This window comes from Rhinolophus hipposideros, assembly GCF_964194185.1.
Source record: "Rhinolophus hipposideros genome assembly, chromosome: 1".
NCBI lineage: Eukaryota > Metazoa > Chordata > Mammalia > Chiroptera > Rhinolophidae > Rhinolophus > Rhinolophus hipposideros.
In genome coordinates, this window is record NC_138047.1 from 59,873,070 (window position 1) to 59,893,849 (window position 20,780).

A 20,780-nucleotide genomic window follows, 5' to 3' on the forward strand; every position below is an offset into this window, starting at 1 on the left:
TACAAATTTAATGAAAATTAACTAAGAAGTACACTAACCTCAAGCACAAGAAACATGAGAAAATGATACCAAAACACACCATAACCAAATTATGCAAAAAAGTGATAGACAGAAAAAATTTTGTAAGCAGCCAGAAAAAAAAAAAAGACACATTACTCAAACATATGGTGATGGAAGGAGAACTGAATCTGGGTGGTGAACACACAATGTGAGATACAGATGACATAATACAGAATTGTACATCTGAAACCTATGTAATTTTACTAACCATTGTCACCCCAATCAACTTTAAAAAAAAAGACACATTACATACACAAGAACAAATATAAGGATAACAACAGATTTCTCATTGCAAACAAGGCACAGGAGAAGATAATGGAGCAATATCTTTAAAGAAATAAAAATATGTCAATATGATTACCTAAGTAGAAAATATAATGGAATCTATGGAAAAGCAACTAGAACTAAGCAGTGAGGTTTGCAATGTTGCAGGATCAAAGATCAATATACAAAAACCAATTGTATTTTTATATACTACCAATGAACAACCAAAATTAAAATTCAAAAAGCAATTCAATTTACAATAGCATTAGATATATGAAAAATTTAGAGATAAATCTGACAAAAGATTTACAAAAGCTATACACTGAAAACTGTAGAATATTTCTGAGAAAAAATTTAAAAGACCTCAATGAATGGAACAATACATTGTGCTTATGGGTCAGAGGATACAATATTGTTGTGAGGTCAATTATCCCCCAAATTATCAACAGATCCCAAACAAAATCCCAGCATGCTTTATAAAAGAAATTGGTAAGTTGATTCTAAAATGTATATGGGAATGGAAGGAACCTAAACCAGCCAAAACAACTTTGAAAAAAAATAGCAGAGAGAATCTGATTTCAAGACTTATCGTAAAGCCACTGTTGTCATGATAGTGTGGTATTGGTGCAATGGAACACGGTAAAGAGTCCAGAATTAGACTTACATTATATGAACTGATTTTTCCTTTTTTTGCTTTTGCCTCTTCTTTCGTTCTTTTTATTTTAAAAAGACTTTTTATAGAGCAGATTTAGCTTTACAGCAAAAGTGAGTAAAACGTACAGAGTTCCTACAGACAACTGATTTTTGACAAAGATATAAAGGTAATTTAGTGGACAATGGATCATCAATAAATGGTGGGAATAATTGTACATATGTATGCAGCAAAAAAAAAAAAGAAAAACAACTTTGATCCACCTCAAACTATGTGCAACAACTAATTCAAAATGGATCAATGTAAAATATAAAACTGGAAAATTTCTACAAGAAAATGGAGAAGAAAATACTTGTGATTTTGGATTAAATAAATATTTCTTAGGTATGACATCAAATGTAGGATCAATAAAAGGAAAAAGGATAAATTGAAATTCATAAAAATTCCAAAATACACTGTTAGGAAGATGAAAAGACAAGCCATAGACTGGGAGAAAATACTTGTAAATCATTTATCTATCTTATAAAGTACTTGTATCCAGAACAAATAAGGAACTCTCAAATCTCAATTAAAAAAAAAAAAAAGTCAAAATGGACAATGATTTGGATACTTCACCAAAAGAGATATATGGATGGAAAATAAGTCCATGATTGGCTGTTCACCATCCTTGGTCATCAGGAAACTGTAAATTAAAGCCACAATGAGATACCTCTCTACACACCTATTAGAATGGCTAAAATTTAAAAAGCTAACTATACCATGTTCTAATCAGGATGTGAAGAAACTGGAACAGTCATACACTACTAATGGAAATGTAAACATGGGCCAACCACTTTGAAAAACAGTTTGGCAATTTCTTGAACAATAAACATACAGATATCATATGATCCAGCCATTCTACTTCCAGGTATTGCCCAAGAGAAATGAAAGTATATGTCTGCTTGTACATCAATATACATGGCAACTTTATTTGTAAGAGCCAAAAACTGTAAAACAATCCAAATGTCCATCAAGAGGTGAATAAATCAACCAGCTTTGGCATGTCCATATAATAAAGTACTCAGAAAAATGAAGAATGAATTAATATACACCAATAAAATTGATTAATCACAAAATCATGAGAGAAAGAAGCAAACCAAAAAAAGGGTACAAACTCATTGCAGAAGGAGAAGACAGAAATACCCATCTCCCAGTTTTTCCCTGAAAGAGGTATATTTGCAAACTTTAAAAGCTGCTGCCGGAGGGTCTAGCTTCCATTCAGCCTGCATGTAGGTGCTGACTGAAATCCTCCCCTTCAGAACACTGACAAGTCTTGGAACACTCTCAACTACTGGGGAGCCACTAAGAACATATTAATAGTAGGCTGCATGGACAATCACAAAGGTTTGAGAGACAACCAAGAAGTATGGCAGGGTTAAATGATAACATTCATCTCCTACATGAGGCCATTCCTTCAAAATTCAGAGAGATAGCTGTTTTATTTAATACACAGAAACCAACACAAAGTAAAAAATAATTGAGAAACAAGATAAAACCTCAGAAAAATTAGTACAAACTGTGTGGCTCCACTGATATAAAATTCTGGAAAATGCAAACTAACCCCTAAGGACAGAAGACAAGTCTGCAGTTGCCTGAGGATAGAGGTGTGGGATAGGTGGAGAGATTATAACGGGGCACAAGAACGCTTGTGGGAGCGCTATGTATGTTCATTATCATGATTATAATTTCATATGTGTATGCATATGTCAAAACCTATCAAGTGGTATACCTTACACTGTGTAGGTATACACTGTGTAAGTGTACACTTTCACAGCAAATTACTATATGCCAAGCGTGCTCCAATAAAGCTTTTTAAAATAATGAGTATTCATTTTTAAACAAACAAGATAAGAAGGGTAAGCCAAGACAATGTCATAAGTTAATTTTTCCTAGTACAGTTATGAGCAAATAGTACACATTTACATAATAAAATGAATGCATAGGTTTAATTTAAGGGGAGCTTTTTTGCTATTTTCCCTATAGATACATACAAGTTATTCTAAAATTTTCCCCATATTCTAAATAAAATACAAGTAGTCTTATTAACTTTCCAAAGGAGGTACCAAAACAGATTTCAAAAGTTTCTGAAAGACAGCAAACCAAGACAAAAAAAATCATAAGGAAAATAAAATCAGCAATCCAATGTGCAAGACTATACTAAGCAGCATCTCAGGGAAGAGAAATAAGTCTTACAAATAAAACTCTTCTAAGCATAATTTATAAGGGTGGCTCATATTTTATCTCAGAACTTTTACCTAGTAGTCTCAAGATTTGGTCTTCTATATCTTGCTACCTTTCCCAATATTTTTTTAAAACCATGAGTGGACACTGAATTTAAATAGTTAGCCCTAAGATAATGAGGTAGTTGTTCATCCTTGGAAAGTACTCCAAAGTCAGTGAGAATTTTGAGAAGGCTTTCAAAAGACTCAAAGGCAAGGCAAGAAATGATTCAGAATGCTAAAAAAAAAAAAAAAACACCTCAAACAGGATTTAAAGCCCTCACCAATAGGGTTATTACAAGCTGCTGAAATTTCATCAGTGTACCCAACAAGGAAAAAAAAAACTCATTATATTCTTCTGTATCCAAATGGTTTATTAAGACTCATAATACAGCAACTTTTTTTTTTTTTCAAATTGAACCCTAGAGTTCTGTGCATTTAACTCTACTAGGAGTCCTCTAGGTTTTAAGCCAGGCTTGCCAGCCTGGTATAATGGGAAAAACACATGAATGCTTGTCCTGATCAGACAGTGCAAGCTGTATCAAATTAGGTAAATGAGTTCAGCTCTCCGTAATTCTTCATTAAAAATGGGGGGATTAGTCTAAAGATTTCTCATGTCGCCATCATTTTGACAGCATGCTTTCAGCACCATGGACAGTTACAAGTAGGAAAAGGACACTCCAGTAGAAAAGCCAACAGTGTTTTTTAAGTGGTCACACGAAAAGTTCACGGATAGTTCTAGTCTTTCAAGTTAATGTGGTGTTTATATTAATGAGACCTTCCATTTTCATTTTTTTATAACCACTTTTCTGCATGGTGAACATCTTGGAATAAACAATTTGCCTTGTAAAGAAAAATCTCTATATTATCTGAATGTTCCAATTAACAATGATTGAAGATTTATACAAAAAATACTTCAAAATATGTATATGAACACACAAAAAATTACCAAAAAGTGAAGTAGAAGTACATTAAATTTATGCTTCTACTGTGGTTCTTCAATTAAATTATACTAGTAACTTGAAAAAAAATGAACTTTTCAACTATGTCAACTAAAAATGGCAGTCATATATAAATATTTTAATAAATTTAAACAACGTTAAAATTGTTATCATAATATATTTTAGAATTTACAATCAATGTCATCCTAAAATATTTTATGGTCCTGTGCCTTCCCCAAAGAGAAGCAAATCATATTAAGTGGTGCTAATATCTCTTCTTATCCACTCTCAATATTTGAAAGCAAATGTAGTCAGGTTAATAGGAAAGTCAAATCCTCAAGCCTTCAAGGCAGGTAAAAGGAATCCATCACAAAAAAAAAAGGTATCTTATATCCATTAAGTATGTACACCTGTGGAATAGAATGTTTTCCAAGTTTCCTTGGTGATAGGGGAAGAGAAAGGACTGTGAAAAGGTATGGTGTGATTTTATGCATTTATTCATTCATGTGTTAATCCTACAAGCCTGCTATTTGGGAAACATTGCTATGTTCTGGGCATATAATAGTGGAGAAATAAACATAGTTCTATTCACTGTATAATAATATTCAACTTCTAGCTAGGACAGTAACTCCACATTTTTGGCAGTGTGGAATGAAGAGAATGAATCTAGAGATGGTAAGAAAGCTTGTGGAACCTCTTCTGAGGAACAGCTTTCTACTCTCACAATATAGAAGGGAAATACAGAAAACACAAAAATAAAAATAAAAAACAATTAGCTGTAGCTTTTCACAAGTGGAAGTTTTCCCTGGTCCTAACATTTTGAAAGGAAGAAGGAAAAGGCGACAGATGTATGCATACGGAGACTCTACCCACTCACAGTTATGGCCCATTCTGAGTCCCGAAACCGGTCGGGTTGTATTCCTCTACCTTGGGATCCAATGAGGAAGACAACTAATTTGATGGGAGAAGTAAGAAAGGAGCATTGAGTACATGTCCTGGAGGATCATGGTGTAACTTTCTATATGAAGGAAATGTCATTATAAAAATATAATTTTTACATCTTAGTCAGCATCTAGTTAACTGTTATCTCTTCAACAGATCTGTTTTTCTGAAAACTCCACCATTCAAAAGATAATTAAGCCAGTTTGGGTATTTAGAAAACAAGGACCATTTTATGACATTTTAAGGAGAATGGCATATATTTGCATACACAGAAGAAAAACTAATAGTTCAAAATTCTGAAATATGCAAGTAATGCAGTCACGTACGGCATTTTCCAGAAAAGCAGAACTAGAGCAAAGGGCATCCTAGTGCATTATAAAAGTGCAAGGAAAACTAACACATCTGGCTGGTGGGCATCACTGTTTTCATGGATCAGTATCAAAGCACAAAAAGTGAAGCCAATAAACAGCTTATATTTACTAATTTTCAAGGTTTTATGTACAAGAAAATTGATGATGTTTCATAGTAACATTAATTTAAATCATCCTGTTGTCGATTTCACTAAACTGTTTCGCTTTTTAATTTATTAAAAATATAATATTGACTTAACAACCCAATTTTTCTACATGCATACCTAAATAGAAAAAATAATTGTCACCACACTCACACACAATGTATAGCAAAGTAATATTCCCAATGGGTGAGCCATCTAGCCTAACAACCACGAACTAGATAAAACAACAGATTAGACTAAACCCCTTTTCTTATTCCAGAAATACTGTAAGAACACCTTTTGTGAGATCATTTATTTATTTGTCAAATATTTATTAAGTAATTATTATTTTCCCTGTCCAGCATACAAAGAGGTAGAAGAGACTATAAAAGAAATGTAAGTTTTCACCCTTGACTTCAGGGGCTTACACTTTAATTGAAGGGTTTATCTTGTAGGCCCTCTTAATAGTTGACTTAAGCAGAAAATTTTATCCTGTCTATTTTCCAAGTTGGATATAATCTCTAACCCATATACCTTGCATTAGGCTGTCATTATATTAAGGACAGAAACAGTGACACCTTCCATGTAACAACTACTCCAATTCTCAGGGTACACACCACATACACAATAGAAAATCAAGTATATGTCTGGTATGAAATAGTGAGAACAGATCAGTTCCCCAAAAACTCTTTTAATAATGAAATATATTCAGGGATTAGGCTTGTTTTCTGAGCACTCGTATAATTAATTCATCACTCAGCCCAAGTATAAATCATATTTTCTAAAACTAATAGTACTATACAGCAAAAAATTCCCTTATGAATAAATGAATTCTAAGGTTCATTTCCTATAGTATGAACATCTTCATAACATTGTTCTATTTGGCTAGGCTGATGCGACAGATGAATTATTGTAAAGTGAAATTCCTCACTTTTATTTAATTTTCTGTTTAAAAACAAATCAAAACCCACAACACCATTCTCAAGCACATTTCTGGTTCATTGCAAGCTGACCGATTAAAGTCAAATCCATGTATTTTGTTTTATGGAAACTAAATTTAATTGTTTTCCACAATTCAAAGTACTAAAACAAGCACTAGCCTTAGAGTTAGTCACTTTTGTGGTTCAAGACCCAGCTTTGCCAAATACTAATCGTCTAACTTTGGGCAACTCATCTAACTTGTTGCCAATTCAGATTCGTCACCTGCAAATCAAAAAGTTGAGCTGAAGTGCATTCAGCATCCTATTCCATCTCTGTAGACTACTCTTTTAAGATGCTGGCATTTATTGATGTGCTAATAATACCCTCATTTGACCCCAATGACATTCCATGTAACCACAAATCACAACCAACACAAGCCACTCATTACATACCATTCTTGTGAATTCATGCACTTTTACCTGAATATGTAATGAGGCACACAGCATTTTTATGAAGTGACAGAATTTTTTACAAACCAATAATTCAGATGGTCACTTTGATCTTTCATGAAGAAGTTGCTATTGCTCCTCTATCATTCCAGTTCTGGTAGAAAACACATAACATATTCAAATTGGGTAATTAAGGAAGGTTTATAAAATTTTGACTATTTACAAAGATACAAGAAGGGTGTCAGAAAAACCACAAGCATGGTACAATATCTTGGGGTTAGTAACATGCCCCATTACCCCCACTAAAGTAGTAGAAGAAGGGAAAGTCACAGGAAGCTAGAGACAGGCTGTGTGGAGAGGACCTCTTGAATTTATAAGAGCTGTGATCTCAGGCAGAGGGACACAGCCAGTTCATGGTGACCTTGCAAATAGGGAGTTGGAGTGATAAACATCTTGTTCTCACAATCTCCACTCCCTCCAGTCTCTCACCAGTGCTCCCAATTGACCAAACCCAGTTAGAAGCTGAGACCATGGGACCCTATAGATATATTTCATATAGGTTGGCTTCCTACAGTACAGAGTAGAGAAAGATCAAGAACTGGAGGAGGTACAAAGGAAAATAGCTAACACAAACCTCTTACCTCTAAGTAGGCTACATTCTCAAAGAGTTTTACTTTGCCTGAAGCTTCTTTAATGGTATCATGCATACAAACTACTTGTTTAGTGAGTTCCTGTAATGTACTGGATCCCTTCCAAATTCTGACTATTTAATGTTCCCATACTCTTTATTCTAACACTAGGAACTTATTAGAACCCTCTACTGTAGTCATCTGGGATAATTTTAGATCTCAACAGGTTTTCACAAAGAGTGTAAGCAAACCGATTGCTTAAATGGGAAGAAATGTCAATGTTCATAAAGATTGATTTTCTATACTCCCTCTCTCTAATTAGTCACTTTGGACATCAATGAGTTGCACAAAAAGAGCCACAGTGATTTGTCTGATTAAGTAGCTCCAGCAAACCAGAAAGGCTGGAGCCCAGTATTATTAACATTTTGATGGGTTGTGCATGTAAAGCCACACTGAGCTGCAGAAACACTGACATGCCCAGGGGACAGCAAATTAAAAGTGGATAACAGGAGTAGGTGCTTCAAAGGAGGACTTAAATTAAACCTCAAGTCTAGAAAAGACGAGGAGTATATTCATCAATGTAGGAAAAAATATATTGCTAATTGGATGCTGGCTACCATGTACCAGCCACTATGCTAAGTGCTTTCTCATCATATTTCATGCAATCTGCATGAAAGCCCAGTGAGATATCTTTATTTAGAGCATTTTACATATGAGGAATGTAACTTGCCTAAAGCACTACAAAACAAAATCAGAAAGTCCAATAAAGAGGCATAGTTTTTAAAAGGTTTTACATCGGATGTGACCTCAAACATAATCCCACCTTTTCACCATTTTTAATCATTGCTTGTGTCTTGGAAAGTGTCAGCTTTCCACAAATGATAACTTATTCTGCCTTTTTATAGCATCAATCTGGAAAAACAGAATTTCTCCTGAAATCAACTCCTTTTTTTGGAAAATATTTTAAATGGTTGTCACAGTGCTTGCTTGGAAGCATCTTAGAGAAACGAGTTAGCCTGTGAAATCTTTTCCCTAGAATAGGAATAGTGGTTTCCTACCAGACCTCTGCTCTGAATAGTCCTCTGTTTTTGTGCTTAGAAATCAAGCTTCTTCAAGTAAACTTGGGGTAGAAACTGCATGTTGTTCCTTTTGTAATCTTTCCAGCACCAAACACAGGAATAGGACACATGATTGGGGTTAAATAAATACTTATTCAATGAGTAGTAAGCACAGCGCAGTATGCATTAGGCAAGAGACTTGAGAAAAAAGAGTAAACACTGATTTATTTACCCATAAAAAATAACCAGACCAGTCTTTTCTCAGCACTAGTGCTATGACATCTAGGTTCATTTTCATGTGGGCCAGCGACCAAGTATATAGTAGGTGCGTTCTCGTAGGCCTTTTCCACTGCTAGCACATGTCCATTTAATGCCCACCTCACTCTAAAAAATTAACGCAGGAAGAATCAGGCTAAATGTAAATCAAGTGAAAAGTAAAACGAAAAGAAGAAGAAATGTTGTATCTAACGTTAACTAGATACCAGCAAAACGCTTAACACTTTATACGTGTTTTCTCATTCCATCCTCATAATAACCACCCTCCTATGACAGATGAAGATGCTGAAGATTTGTGAAGTTTAGTAACTTGCCTATGGTCACACAAATAATAAGTGACAAGTGACAGAGTAGAGATTTAATTTAAACTTTGGAAGATAATCATTAAAGGGCAGCCTTTAATATCACCAAAGATACAGGGAGTGGGAAGTGCTATGTCTTTAGTTTGGTGATGGTGGAGTGCATCCCTATAGAGATAACTAATGCATGAGACTCAACTGCTTCCTTACATTGGTGAGGGCATCACAGTTAGCACCCAGCTTGCCCTGCAAAGTGTGAGGGAACTTGGGAACAGAAGACCTAGAGCTGAAGTCCTAGCTCCATCACTTTTTGGTTGTGGTTATCTTGGGACATTCGCTTTCTCTCTCTGAACTTCAGCTTCCAAATCTGTCAAATGGGGATGATAATGCTTCAAAAGCTGCTGAAGAGGATCCAGTCAAGGTGCTTCAACATTGATAAAGCACTGTGCCACGAAATGTGTTGCTTATTCTCTTCTACTGATAATACTCTCAGCCACCAGCAGGACAGGAGACCTCATAACACAATCCTGTTCAATCACCCCAACATGCTGTATCTTAGGAGCGCTTTGTCTAGAGAGAAAAATCTATGTGTTTCCTATAGTGCACAGCTTGGGAGCTCTTTATCCAGTGATATAAGAAACTCAAAGGAAGAGATGGCAATGGTGAGAGATGGCAGGTGGGATTTACGCTAATTTTGTGGAACAAAGAAGGGCTTGGAAATGCCTATGAAAATAGATCATCAAGGCTGTTCCCATGTTCATCTTCAAGGCCAGAAATGGGAAGGATCTTAACTAAGGATGGGATATTTCATTTAAATAATAATACTATTTTATAGTATTTAGGCACACCCTGCATTGTTGTTCCAAACTGCATTTGAGGTAAGATAACTTCCCTTTTATTGTACTACTTTACAATTTTCAAAGAATTTCATATTGTTGATTTCCATTGAGGGTGTGTTTATAGTGCTATTTTCTTAATTCTATTAAGGAGGAAGACATATATAAAAAAAGGTGATAAATTATTTTTATTATCTGCTAAGGCCATTGGACAATTTTAGACCCAAGCTGTTTTCTAATAGCTAATATTTTTCATTCCCTGTTCCTTAGTTTTTTCATCTGTAAATAGAGTAAAATAACCCCATACTGTTTCTCTATTTCTAATAAAATTCTGTATGTAAGGTATTTTGGTAAATTCTAAAGAACTGTTATTATTGTCTATTATTCATCAACTCTGCTAAGTGAGGGCATATGTGTGAGTCACTCTAACTCATAGCAATCCCAAACAAAAGATGCAATGCAAGGTAAGCCAAGAGAAGTCCCTCTACTTATCTAGGCATAATTCACTTGTAACGGAAGTTCATACAACATGCAGAGCGAGGGAGGGGCATTAACTAGAAACCCCAGAGGGTCTGCCCAGCTGCTTGGACATCCAAACCTGGCACTAAGCAAATGAACCCCTAAAAATCACAGTAGGCATAAGGGTACCCATCCAGCCCTCTGATTCATTCATAGCATCTGCGCCCAAGAAAATTTTATTTCCCAAATCCCACTTTCCTTCCCGCATCTTCCCCAGCGACACATACAATCTGGACAGTCCATAAGGTAGAGGATAATTTTAGGGGCTTCCCCAGGGCCTGGCTGGATGCTTTCCAATCATTTATTTCCGGCCTGTGAAATCAGATGCGCTATTTCTTTATACATGACCAAAAAAAATGAAATCAGTTTCTATTTGCAGAGTGAGATGGAAAAAATGAAAATCGCACACAGCTATGTTACAGACTCTTAGAAAGGACCTCCCTAAGCTGGAGGAGGGAGTGCAAGGAAAGGAAGTGAGCTCAATTTGTTAACCCCTGAGAAGTGTCCCATGCACTTAGCTTCACATATAAAAACAAATGTAAGATTTTGGAGCAAAGTTGGTAAATAAAACCAGTGATATTTCTGGATTCATTTTAACCACTGATCATGATGTGGAGGTCTGATCATTATGGTCTTTCCAGGAGCGAATCACTGTGTGTCTGTATGTCTTTCTGTCTGTGTGTGGCTCTGTATGTACATCTGACCTCTCCCATACTACCCCACTTGCTCCTCACAGACACAACAACACATTTTAATGTGTATGAAATTTGGTTAAAATGAACATCAAGAGTAAGCTTGTTGGGCCAAAAAAAACCCCAAAAACAAACAAAAAAAAGGCTTGGTGGGTTAGATTGCACACTGATTCAAGAAGAAAATAGAAAAGAAGAAAATGGACAAGATTACATGAACAAACTTTATGTACCCAAATGTGGTTATCAATGAAGTCATCTTATCACTTATACCCAAACTGTGCTAGCCCATAACCTACCCCCACCCTGAGGACATCAGGTTCTCTTCCAAGGATCTCTCCTTGCTTTGGTCAGCTGACGTCCTCTGGGGAAACTTATATCACGTGAGCGCTTGAACCAGTCAGATTTCCTTCAGTAGCATTCAGCCAGTGAGGATTCAGCCAGGCTCAGAATTCAGATCTTAAGACCCCTGGTGCAGGTGCTTTGCAATTCGTAACACTGCTGCTCTTCAGTTTCCCCGCCTCTCTGTAGGCACCCTCACTTGACTTCCAGCCAAGTTCAAATAATCTCCATAAAAGTAAATTCCCAGGCTTTCAGGCCATCCAACAGAGTTTGCAGGGAAGCAGGGCATCATTACTCCCTCTTTCCCACTGGAAATATAATAAGGAAGCCCATCGGCTAAGTGTTCTTCAGAGTAAATTAATTTTGGAATAATCTGGCTGACATCCAGCTGGAATTCTCTACCAACAGCATGGAACACAAAGGTCTGACGAGTCACATTTTGACTTATGACATGAATTTGTATGTAAAAGTACATTTTCATCGTTTTTACGACTGTAGCCGAAGTTCGCATCAATATATGTCCCATAGATTAGGGGAAAGTCACTAAAGGACAGAGGCTGTCACAGTTCCATGAAATACAATTAAATATATCCAGAAATAAATTGGTTCCCAGATTTTGCTAAAACAGCATATGGCGTGTATTCAAAATTAATAAATATTGATTGAGTACCTAACGTTGTGCTTCGCACTGTGGCGAATTCAGGAAAGTATAAGGTATTTCTAAAATAGTCAAAGAAGAGAGATAACTCAGGGTTATTGGGATCAAGGTGAAAGTATGTAATAATAACAACAATAACATTGTTATACATTATTTGTCAATTACTGCATGCCAGATTCCAGGCTAAGTATTTTATTTGAATTATCTTATTTAATCCTCATAACAACTCAATGAGATAGCTACTGTTATTATACTAATTTTACAGAAAATAAAAATGAGACACAAAGAAATTTATTCAAGGTCACACAGTTAAGAAGTGGGAGAGCCAGTATTTGAAGCCAAATACCCGATTCTCCAACCTGTGTACTCTTAGTCTCTGCTGTGACTTTGAGGAGGGTTTCCGAAAAGGTTGGGTGGGTTTTCACTATGGCCCTGAAGGTTAGGTAGTGTTTAGTTAGGAAACATGGAAAGAATAAGGATAGGTCATCATATTATAGGATAGACGAATAGCATAAACAACAAAGACACAGGGGCAAGAATTTGCCTTTGACATGTAAGGATCAACGGAAGAAAATCAATGGCAAGAAGTAAAGTTGGCTAGGCACCAGGAGACCCTAAGAGAATACCTTAGAAATAACTTATGCAGAATTTAAAGACTTGAGCCTTTGTAAGTAGAAAGTCAGGGAGACTCTTATGTAGGAAAGTGACAATGAAAAGGCACTGTGGTATACTAGCAGCAGATTCAGGAAAAGTGGAGAGGAGGGAGACTTCAGGGAATCAAACCAATTAGTGGCCTATTGTGAAATCCCAACAGACCCTACTGCCCCTTAGTCAGTAAACTCAATAAATGTTTGTCAGACCAGTGGATAAAGACTAGTAGGGATAAAAAAGAAAGGTACAAAACCAAAACGGAATCTGCAGGAGTCACGGACAGGTTGTTCATGAAGGAAAAAGGAAAGAAAGAGAGCACCACGGTGCTACTAGGTCAAAAGAAGACGCGTGGTGCTTTGGCTGATGATAGAGTTGGAAAGGAGAAGTGGGTTCCAGGTGGTTGCAGGGAGGGTGATGAGTCCCCAGTTTTGGTTTGAAAATGTAGAGGTTTGAAAGGGACATAAAATACTGTAATATATTATAGGTATTTGAAGAAATAGGCCTAGAATATATTTAAGACTCTCCAAAGGTAGGAGGCAGAGTCCTTACGCTCACAAAATTCAGATAAATAAAACTTGTCATTTTATTTATGGGCCACTTCCATAGATAACTCTAAGTAGGTACAACTTTTCTAATATAAACGTGACTACTGGACCAACTGCATTTCATCAAAGATTTGCAAAGTAAAGAAATTCATAATACACAAAAACACCCCATTACAAATTGAAAAGAACTAAGCAAAAGGAAATAAATCAAAGAGTTAAGCTCCTATCCCTGCTCCCTATGACATGCAGCCAGCACTGGCCATTTGACAGATAGAAAAACACCAGTCTTTTCTTATCAAAATACAAAAAGGAAAAAAATCCGGTAACAGTTTCTCAGCAAGAAGCCATTAGAGAGATGTAATCATAATGGGACCAAATATTCCTATAAATGAAATGCGTGCATTTAGGACCACATGCAGAGTTTAAAAGCAGCTAACACAAAGGGAAATAGAGTTGACAGTGCATATACAATGGCCCAGATATGGTAGAGTCATTCAGTTGGCCCTCAAACAAACTGAATTGTGAATTTACAAGATAAACTCAGCATCCATTAGCTTATAATTCAAACGGCCCCCACAGAAAGCCCAGCTGTGGCAACAGGAGCTATTATTCTCAAAGTCAACTTCTCTCTTATGATCATCCACCAATGTCCAATCACTAAAGATACAGCCATACTCGTCCAAGCTATTTGCCTTCAAAACAGCCTGACCACATGGTTCATTCTTTAGATGCTTGAAGCCTCTCAGAATGATGAGATGAAAGTGTGTAAGATTCCTTTAAACAGACAAAGGAGCTCATTGTAATGGACGAAATCAAGATCTTTATCAGGAAAATTAGAGGGAGAAAAACTGCTTGAAAGTATAACTTCCATCACAAGACAAGGGATAGGGCCAATTAAAATATAAAACTGGAAAGATCCATAAAATGTAGCCCAAGGGGCCAATTCAACCCGTGGAGCACATGTGTTCTGAGTGGATGCAAAGAGAGAAATACATTGATATTTGAGAACAGTGTGCAAAACAAAAAAACATGTCATAAAATACGTTCAGATAACAACCAAACCTTTTACCCAATTTAGAGGGAGGACATGTATCAAAAGTTATTTGGTAAGTTAGTTGTTTGAAACCCTGAAAATATTTTCTACCTAAAAATAATGTTATGCATGGTGAGTGGCTTCCCCAGACAGACCACAAAAATCTAATGTATACTATAACGAGGTGGAAGTACAGTACTGGGATAGTGCGGTAACACAAACTGGTCTGTTAAAAGAGAATCTTTTACATGTAGCACATTGTATATGGCAGCACTTTTCCAATTGGGTCACAACTCATGAAATCAATTCAGTGGGTCTTTCCCCCCTTTAATTTTTCCACAGAATGGAAGAAATGGAAAGGAAAAACGGAATTGCAAAGATTGGAATAATCCTCTATCATAAAGAAAAGTGTTATTCTTGAAACTTTATTTCAGTGTTATATGGGTAGAAGTAGCTATGTGGATTCAGGGTTGCGATGTAAAATATATTTCTTACTGTGGGTCAAAATAGTTTGAATGTTTCTTAGCAAGGCTTCCATGGGGCTCCTAGCACTGAGCCTGCGCTTAATAACATTTGTTAAATGAATGAACAATTCAATGAGCTGGTGAACACATAAAGAATGAATAAAGAGGAGGCCAGTAATATGCCTCTCTCAGTCACAGCCCCGCACTTGAAGTGGAAAGCTTGCTCACTGGAGCATTTCCATACCAGTGAGGCAGTGGGGACAGACAGTTGCCCAGCTGCAATTCCCTGTAGGTGGCTCCTGTAGCCTGGGACAGGATTTCTGACATATTAGGGGCTAGAAAGAGGAGAGGATGGACACAAGGCTTCCACAGCTGAATGGAACTAGACTCTATGAGCTGGTTTCTGAGGGAACAGGAGGAAGGTAAGATAGAAGATAGGACTGCCAGATTTAGCAAGTGAAAAATACAGGTCGACGGTTACATTCAAATTTCAGATAACAAATAATCTAGAGGCAAATAAAATAATGAACCGTCAGGGTTGGAAGATCAACTCGATCCATCATACATCTGTTTGATGCAAAACTACTGTGCTAGGTATAAAATACAGTGCTAGGTGGTGTAGAAGGAAAGCATACTTACTTCTTGAGGCAGAAGAGGTCAGAGACACACAGGAAAGAGCCTCAGCAGTAACCATGTACTGAGCACTAGTCTAAGTTCATTCTAGGCATTAACTGCTCTGCATTTGGCGTGAGGACAGAAAACCGAAGCATAGAGAAGTCATAAGAGAAAGTTGTCCACAGTCTCATATAGAAACAAATGCAAATAATATTCAGTGGGCTAGTTGTCATCCGAGGGCATGGATCTGGAGATGAGATTGGAGCTGAACATCAATAGAATAACAGGCAGAGGAACAGCTTGGAGGTGAGAGCACATGATCAAGAAATGGGAGTAATGGCTGGAATACTAGGAATATAGTAGAAAGAAGGAAAGACTGGACAAGAAAATTAAGCAGCGACAGCACTGTCAAGAGGAATTGCATACCTGCTGAATCCACATGCAATAGTGAACCACCAAGGAATGTGAGGTATATAAATGTGTACTGTGTTAAGTTGGGCTATTAAGGGAGATGGCTTTGGCAATAGTCCAAAAGATAGAATGGATGAGACAGAGATCAGAGGCCAGGGAAAGATCAGGTAAGCCAATGTAGCTGGTTAGCGAAGCACTGTGGAATCAGAGTCCAGGATTTATCTCCCAGATCAGACCCTTAGTAAGTGAGTAACCTTGGAGAACTCGTGTAATGACTCTAAGCCTTGGCTTCCTTGCTTCTAAAATGGGGATGACAACATTACCTCATAATGTGATTGGGGAACAAAACAGGACAACATATAGGAAACGCTCTGCAAACAGACGTTCTCTGTAAAGAGTCATGGCAACTGAACTTGAATCTTTCCCTTGACAATTCATCTGAGTTCAATCAGCCTTTGATTGAACATTCCCGGGAGTACGGTACTCACACCATTCCAGTGGTAATATAGTGAGGGTGAAAGAATAAAAGAAAATGTCAAATAGTGGGGTTTCCCTTCCCTATTTTCAAAGGGAAAGAGTGTACCGAGGAGTGAAGCTGAGGCAGAAAACAAATATAACAAAACCAAAAAAACCAAAATACCAAGTAACCATAGTTGAGAGAGGTAGATGAACTCTGAGACCCTCACTCTAGCACACATTACTGGAATGACCTGAAGAAAATTACTTAAAACTCTCTAAACCTTAATTTTCTCATCTATAAAACATGGTTATTAACATTTATGTCTTGGAGCTATTGGGAGGATAGCTAAAGTCATGTATATTATGCCCTTAGAACAATGCCTAACCCAGAGTAGGCAAGAAATGATAGTTATTATATATAAATTAAAATTAAACTATAGTTACAGTTAGGCAGCAATACTGGTAGAGATGGGAAACAGAATGCGGAAATGAGTAGAATATACATGAGGTGTGACAATTCTACAGACCACATCCATGAACACCGGCATGGATTAAACATCCCTTTTCTACAGAACCAGACGGATATGGCTCCTGAAAGGTACCCCACCAGGTTAGATGACGGAGGATGGCAGTATTAAAAATGCAGGTTTGTAGACTAAGAGAAGAGAGGCCTGGAAGGAGAAAAAGCAACTGCCTCTGACAATATAATTCTCCTGCCACTTCCTGTCCTGGAGTGACAGGAGACTTATATCACTCTCACCAAGACATAGCGTAAAACAACACTGAGGCTGGAGGTGGGGGCAGGTTCATAATACCTCAGAGCTTAAAGGGGGAAGGAATGGATGCCACGGCCACACAACCAACCACCCAAGCTCAAAGGACACATATAAGTAGGACCTGTTTGGTCTTAAACCATTAATCTGGTGCTTAGAATGCCCTGCCTTTGTAGCTATCAGCATCATCCACAGCAAGCCCACTTTCTGCAGGAGCTCTGCCTTGGTGTGGCCCAAACATTATTCCAAAAATCTAGCCCAGTGCTCAGGCACTGCCATGGTTACAGTAAACTTCCTATTTGTTTTTCCTGAAATTTCAAAATTGTTTCTCAAGGACTTGGTTTGTAAAGTTAAGTACTTTACTAAGAAAAAGGAAAGGAAAGTTTATCGAAATGATCATGAAGACAGTAGTTTCAAATGCACACCCTCTGTCCTTAGCCTCTGAAGATGATACAGCAAGGCCCCGGTTGGAATTGGTTTTCAACCAGTGACTTTTTGCCTTGTGTTTTCCACACGCTATCACCCATTCTCCCTTGTGGGACAACTGCAAACACACAAGTCGTCCTGTCAAGATTCAATACTCTTTCAGGAAGAAGCTCCTCTGTGCAAACCTAATTGGCCTATGTAGGAAGAAATGGCATTCTTGGCTACTCCTATCCAAAATGAAACCAAAGGCCATTCATTATGAAACATTCCTCTCTTCGCTTGACCTTCCTGAAACTAAAGGTAACCTCCAAAGTTAGAATTGGAGCATTTGGTGGAAATGAAAAGCTGCCTAAAATTTCTTAAATCCTAGCACTTTCACTTTTAGGAAATGAATGTTTAGAAAGGTTTAAGAATATCTTTCCTACACATTTCTATCCCTCAGATGTAGAAAGTTCAGCAACTGCCTCTTCATTTATGAGTGAGAGCGTTTTAAAGGGGTTCTTACCTGAGAAGAAAACATCCTCAAAACACATTCCTGACTCAATTATTCACCTCTTTGGGTGCAGATCTTCCCCCTTAGGTAGGAAAGAGAAGACCACTTAACTCCTCCAGCAATGTTGATTAAAAGTGATACCTTGGCGAAATGTTTTTGAATGCTTGAGCTAACACTGTATTAATCATTTGTAGAAAGGAGAGAGCAAATGCTACAGCAACTCCTGCCTCTAGATGTGTAGAAAATAACACAAAGCAAGATAGAAAGAGTTACCCTCGTTGACTGAGGGAATTCCCTTTCCCTGGAGCTCTTCAAAGACGAAACAGCCACTCATTTCTTAGTTGTCTAAATATGTCTCTGACTAGTATGTAAGGCTCCTTCCAACAAGCAATGATTGAGAGCTAATCATTTTAAGAAATAAAGGTGGGCTGTCTATTGACTGGAGGATAAAACAATCAGAAATATACAACCAAAAAGCAGTGTATACAACCAAAACCACTTGGCATGGGTCTTGGTCATTTAAGAACATAAATCCAAATACAAGTGAAGAGTAAGATAGAGAGAAAAACAATTATAAAGAAGTACCTCAGGTGTCTGGAATGACCCCCCAAATGCTGCCTAATATTTACATTATGGAGAAGCAAAGGGGCAGAGATGTTACATGCCAAAGGAGACAGATAATTTTAGCTGCAGGCATGGAAAACTTGGCTTTTCCAGGCTCCTCATTATTTTTTAGATTCCAGACTACCATGTGCTCAGGCATTTCAGTCTGGTTTCTCTCACCTCCTATGGGTATCTCCCTGCTTAAAAACCAGTTTGTCACATAGCAGAGATTATGTGTGGGTTGAGCAATCTGAGCTCCAAAAATCAAAGGAATGTGACCATAGGATCTCAGAAGGTAAGAACACCTACAGTTGCCAAAGGTGAGGAGAGACTCCCAAGCAGTCAGGGAAGAGACTAAGACTTTGAATCCTCAAGAGCTGCTTTACAGAAGGACAAGATCCTGCACCCAGGAGAGAAGAGACCAAGTTCTGCTCTCTCTGGCCAGTGGGGGACACTGCAGACAGACAGGGCTGAGGCAGCTCCTGGAGTAGCCCTGAGGCTTTCAGGGAAAGTGTCAGGCCCTGGCACTGAGTGAGTGCTTTGCAAGCACACACTGCAGCACTGGTTAACCTGGCCAGGACTGCGGCCGAAACCCTCTGGTCCAGGCCAAGCTACGGTATCAGGCAGCCTACTGGGGAAGGGCTGTGGGCAGAGACAAAACACAGTTTACATTGTAGAGGTAAAGGAGCGACTGTGCATAGTGTAAAGCAGTCCCTACTGACTGACCAATATAGGTTTCCTACTTTAAAAGTTGATGCCACCATCGCCCCCCGAGAGGACAAACAAGTCAGCCTTGTCATAAACAACTGCTTGCCGAGATGCTTACATCAGATCACTGCCATTTCCTGCAGACGTGAGCAATTAGAAGGACCTGCCTTCAGAACTGTGACTTATTCACCCGATCTGCCAAATCCTACTTTAACCCTTCTCATCCCAAACGTGTCTCACTCACAGAAGAAGAAATGAGTTAACTTCTTGTGTCTGCGGGCGTGCTGGAGGTTAGGAGAGGGTTGGAAGTAGTTGGAGGAGGCAGGAAGGTAGAAACCTTCTGACCTAATGATTTTATTGTTATGTTTTCAGGTTAAAAGAGAAAAGGAAGAAACAGAGTAGGCAGCAGAGAGGGACTGTAAGAGACTGCTCATTTTCAGACATTCCTGGCATTTTAGGGAAAGATCAACTCTAACACCTAGTCCAGATTGACAGAAAACGTGCTCGCCTGTCAACTAGGGAAGAAAAATAAAAAACAAAAATAAAAAAGGTTCAATGAGGTCCAGGGACGCAGGAGTGAGTGCAGGCTTCGGTTCTCCTCCTCGCCATCCTCTCCCTGCCCCACCCCAGACATCCAGGTGCAAACCAGGCAAGCGAGACCGCACCCTTGTCAATTCCTGGGGACCGCCAGGGCCCCAGTCCGGGGATGCCCGCCGCCAGCCGTGGCTGCGGGGACACACCCTCCACCTACCTCAAACATGGGAGAGGCGCCCTTGCTCGGCAGTGTGCAGCCCAGGAGCTCGGCGAGAAACTTTGCCATATACGAGGAGTAAGGCGGGGTCCCTGCAGAAGCGCTGGATCGGTCCTTTCCCCGCGTGGGAGCCCGAGCCGCGAGGTCCTGCCCGCCGCTCGCGGGCCAGCGCGAGCGTGACAGGGGGCTGCCCCGCAGAGGCCGGGGGCCGGCGTGAGCACGCCCGCCGCCTGGCACCGCAGCTCAGGGCGCGAGGTGCGCGCAGCCCCGTCCGCCGACCGAGCCCCCGCGCTGCGGGAGCGGCGGCGCTAGCCTTTCGCGCTGAATGTCACTATTACCATAGTAAGGGAAGGGCCCTGCCGAGGGGGTGGCGGGAGGGCCAACGGCGCCGCAGGACGGACGGCCGTGCCGGGGCAGGGGCAGCGGGCGGGCAGAGCGCCGGGGCGCAGCAACCGGCCGGCCCAAGCCTGGGCACCGACACTCCAGCGACACCGCTCGGTCGGAGCCGAGGCCTTAGGCTCAGCCGGAGATCGGCAAGCGAAGGCGGGGGTGGGCCTGTTAC

General features: G+C 39.0%; 1 protein-coding gene across 1 annotated transcript in view; it reads right to left on the reverse strand.

Moving 5' to 3' along the window:
• RASGEF1B (RasGEF domain family member 1B) overlaps positions 1 to 20,506 on the reverse strand; it is a 522,412-nt gene extending 501,906 nt beyond the window's left edge. The window contains exon 1 of the mRNA XM_081056600.1: positions 20,219 to 20,506. Coding sequence (XP_080912726.1) covers positions 20,219 to 20,287 — 69 coding nt within the window. The 5' untranslated portion in view covers positions 20,288 to 20,506. The remainder of the gene's footprint in view (positions 1 to 20,218) is intronic.
• Between the last annotated feature and the right edge of the window lie 274 nt (positions 20,507 to 20,780).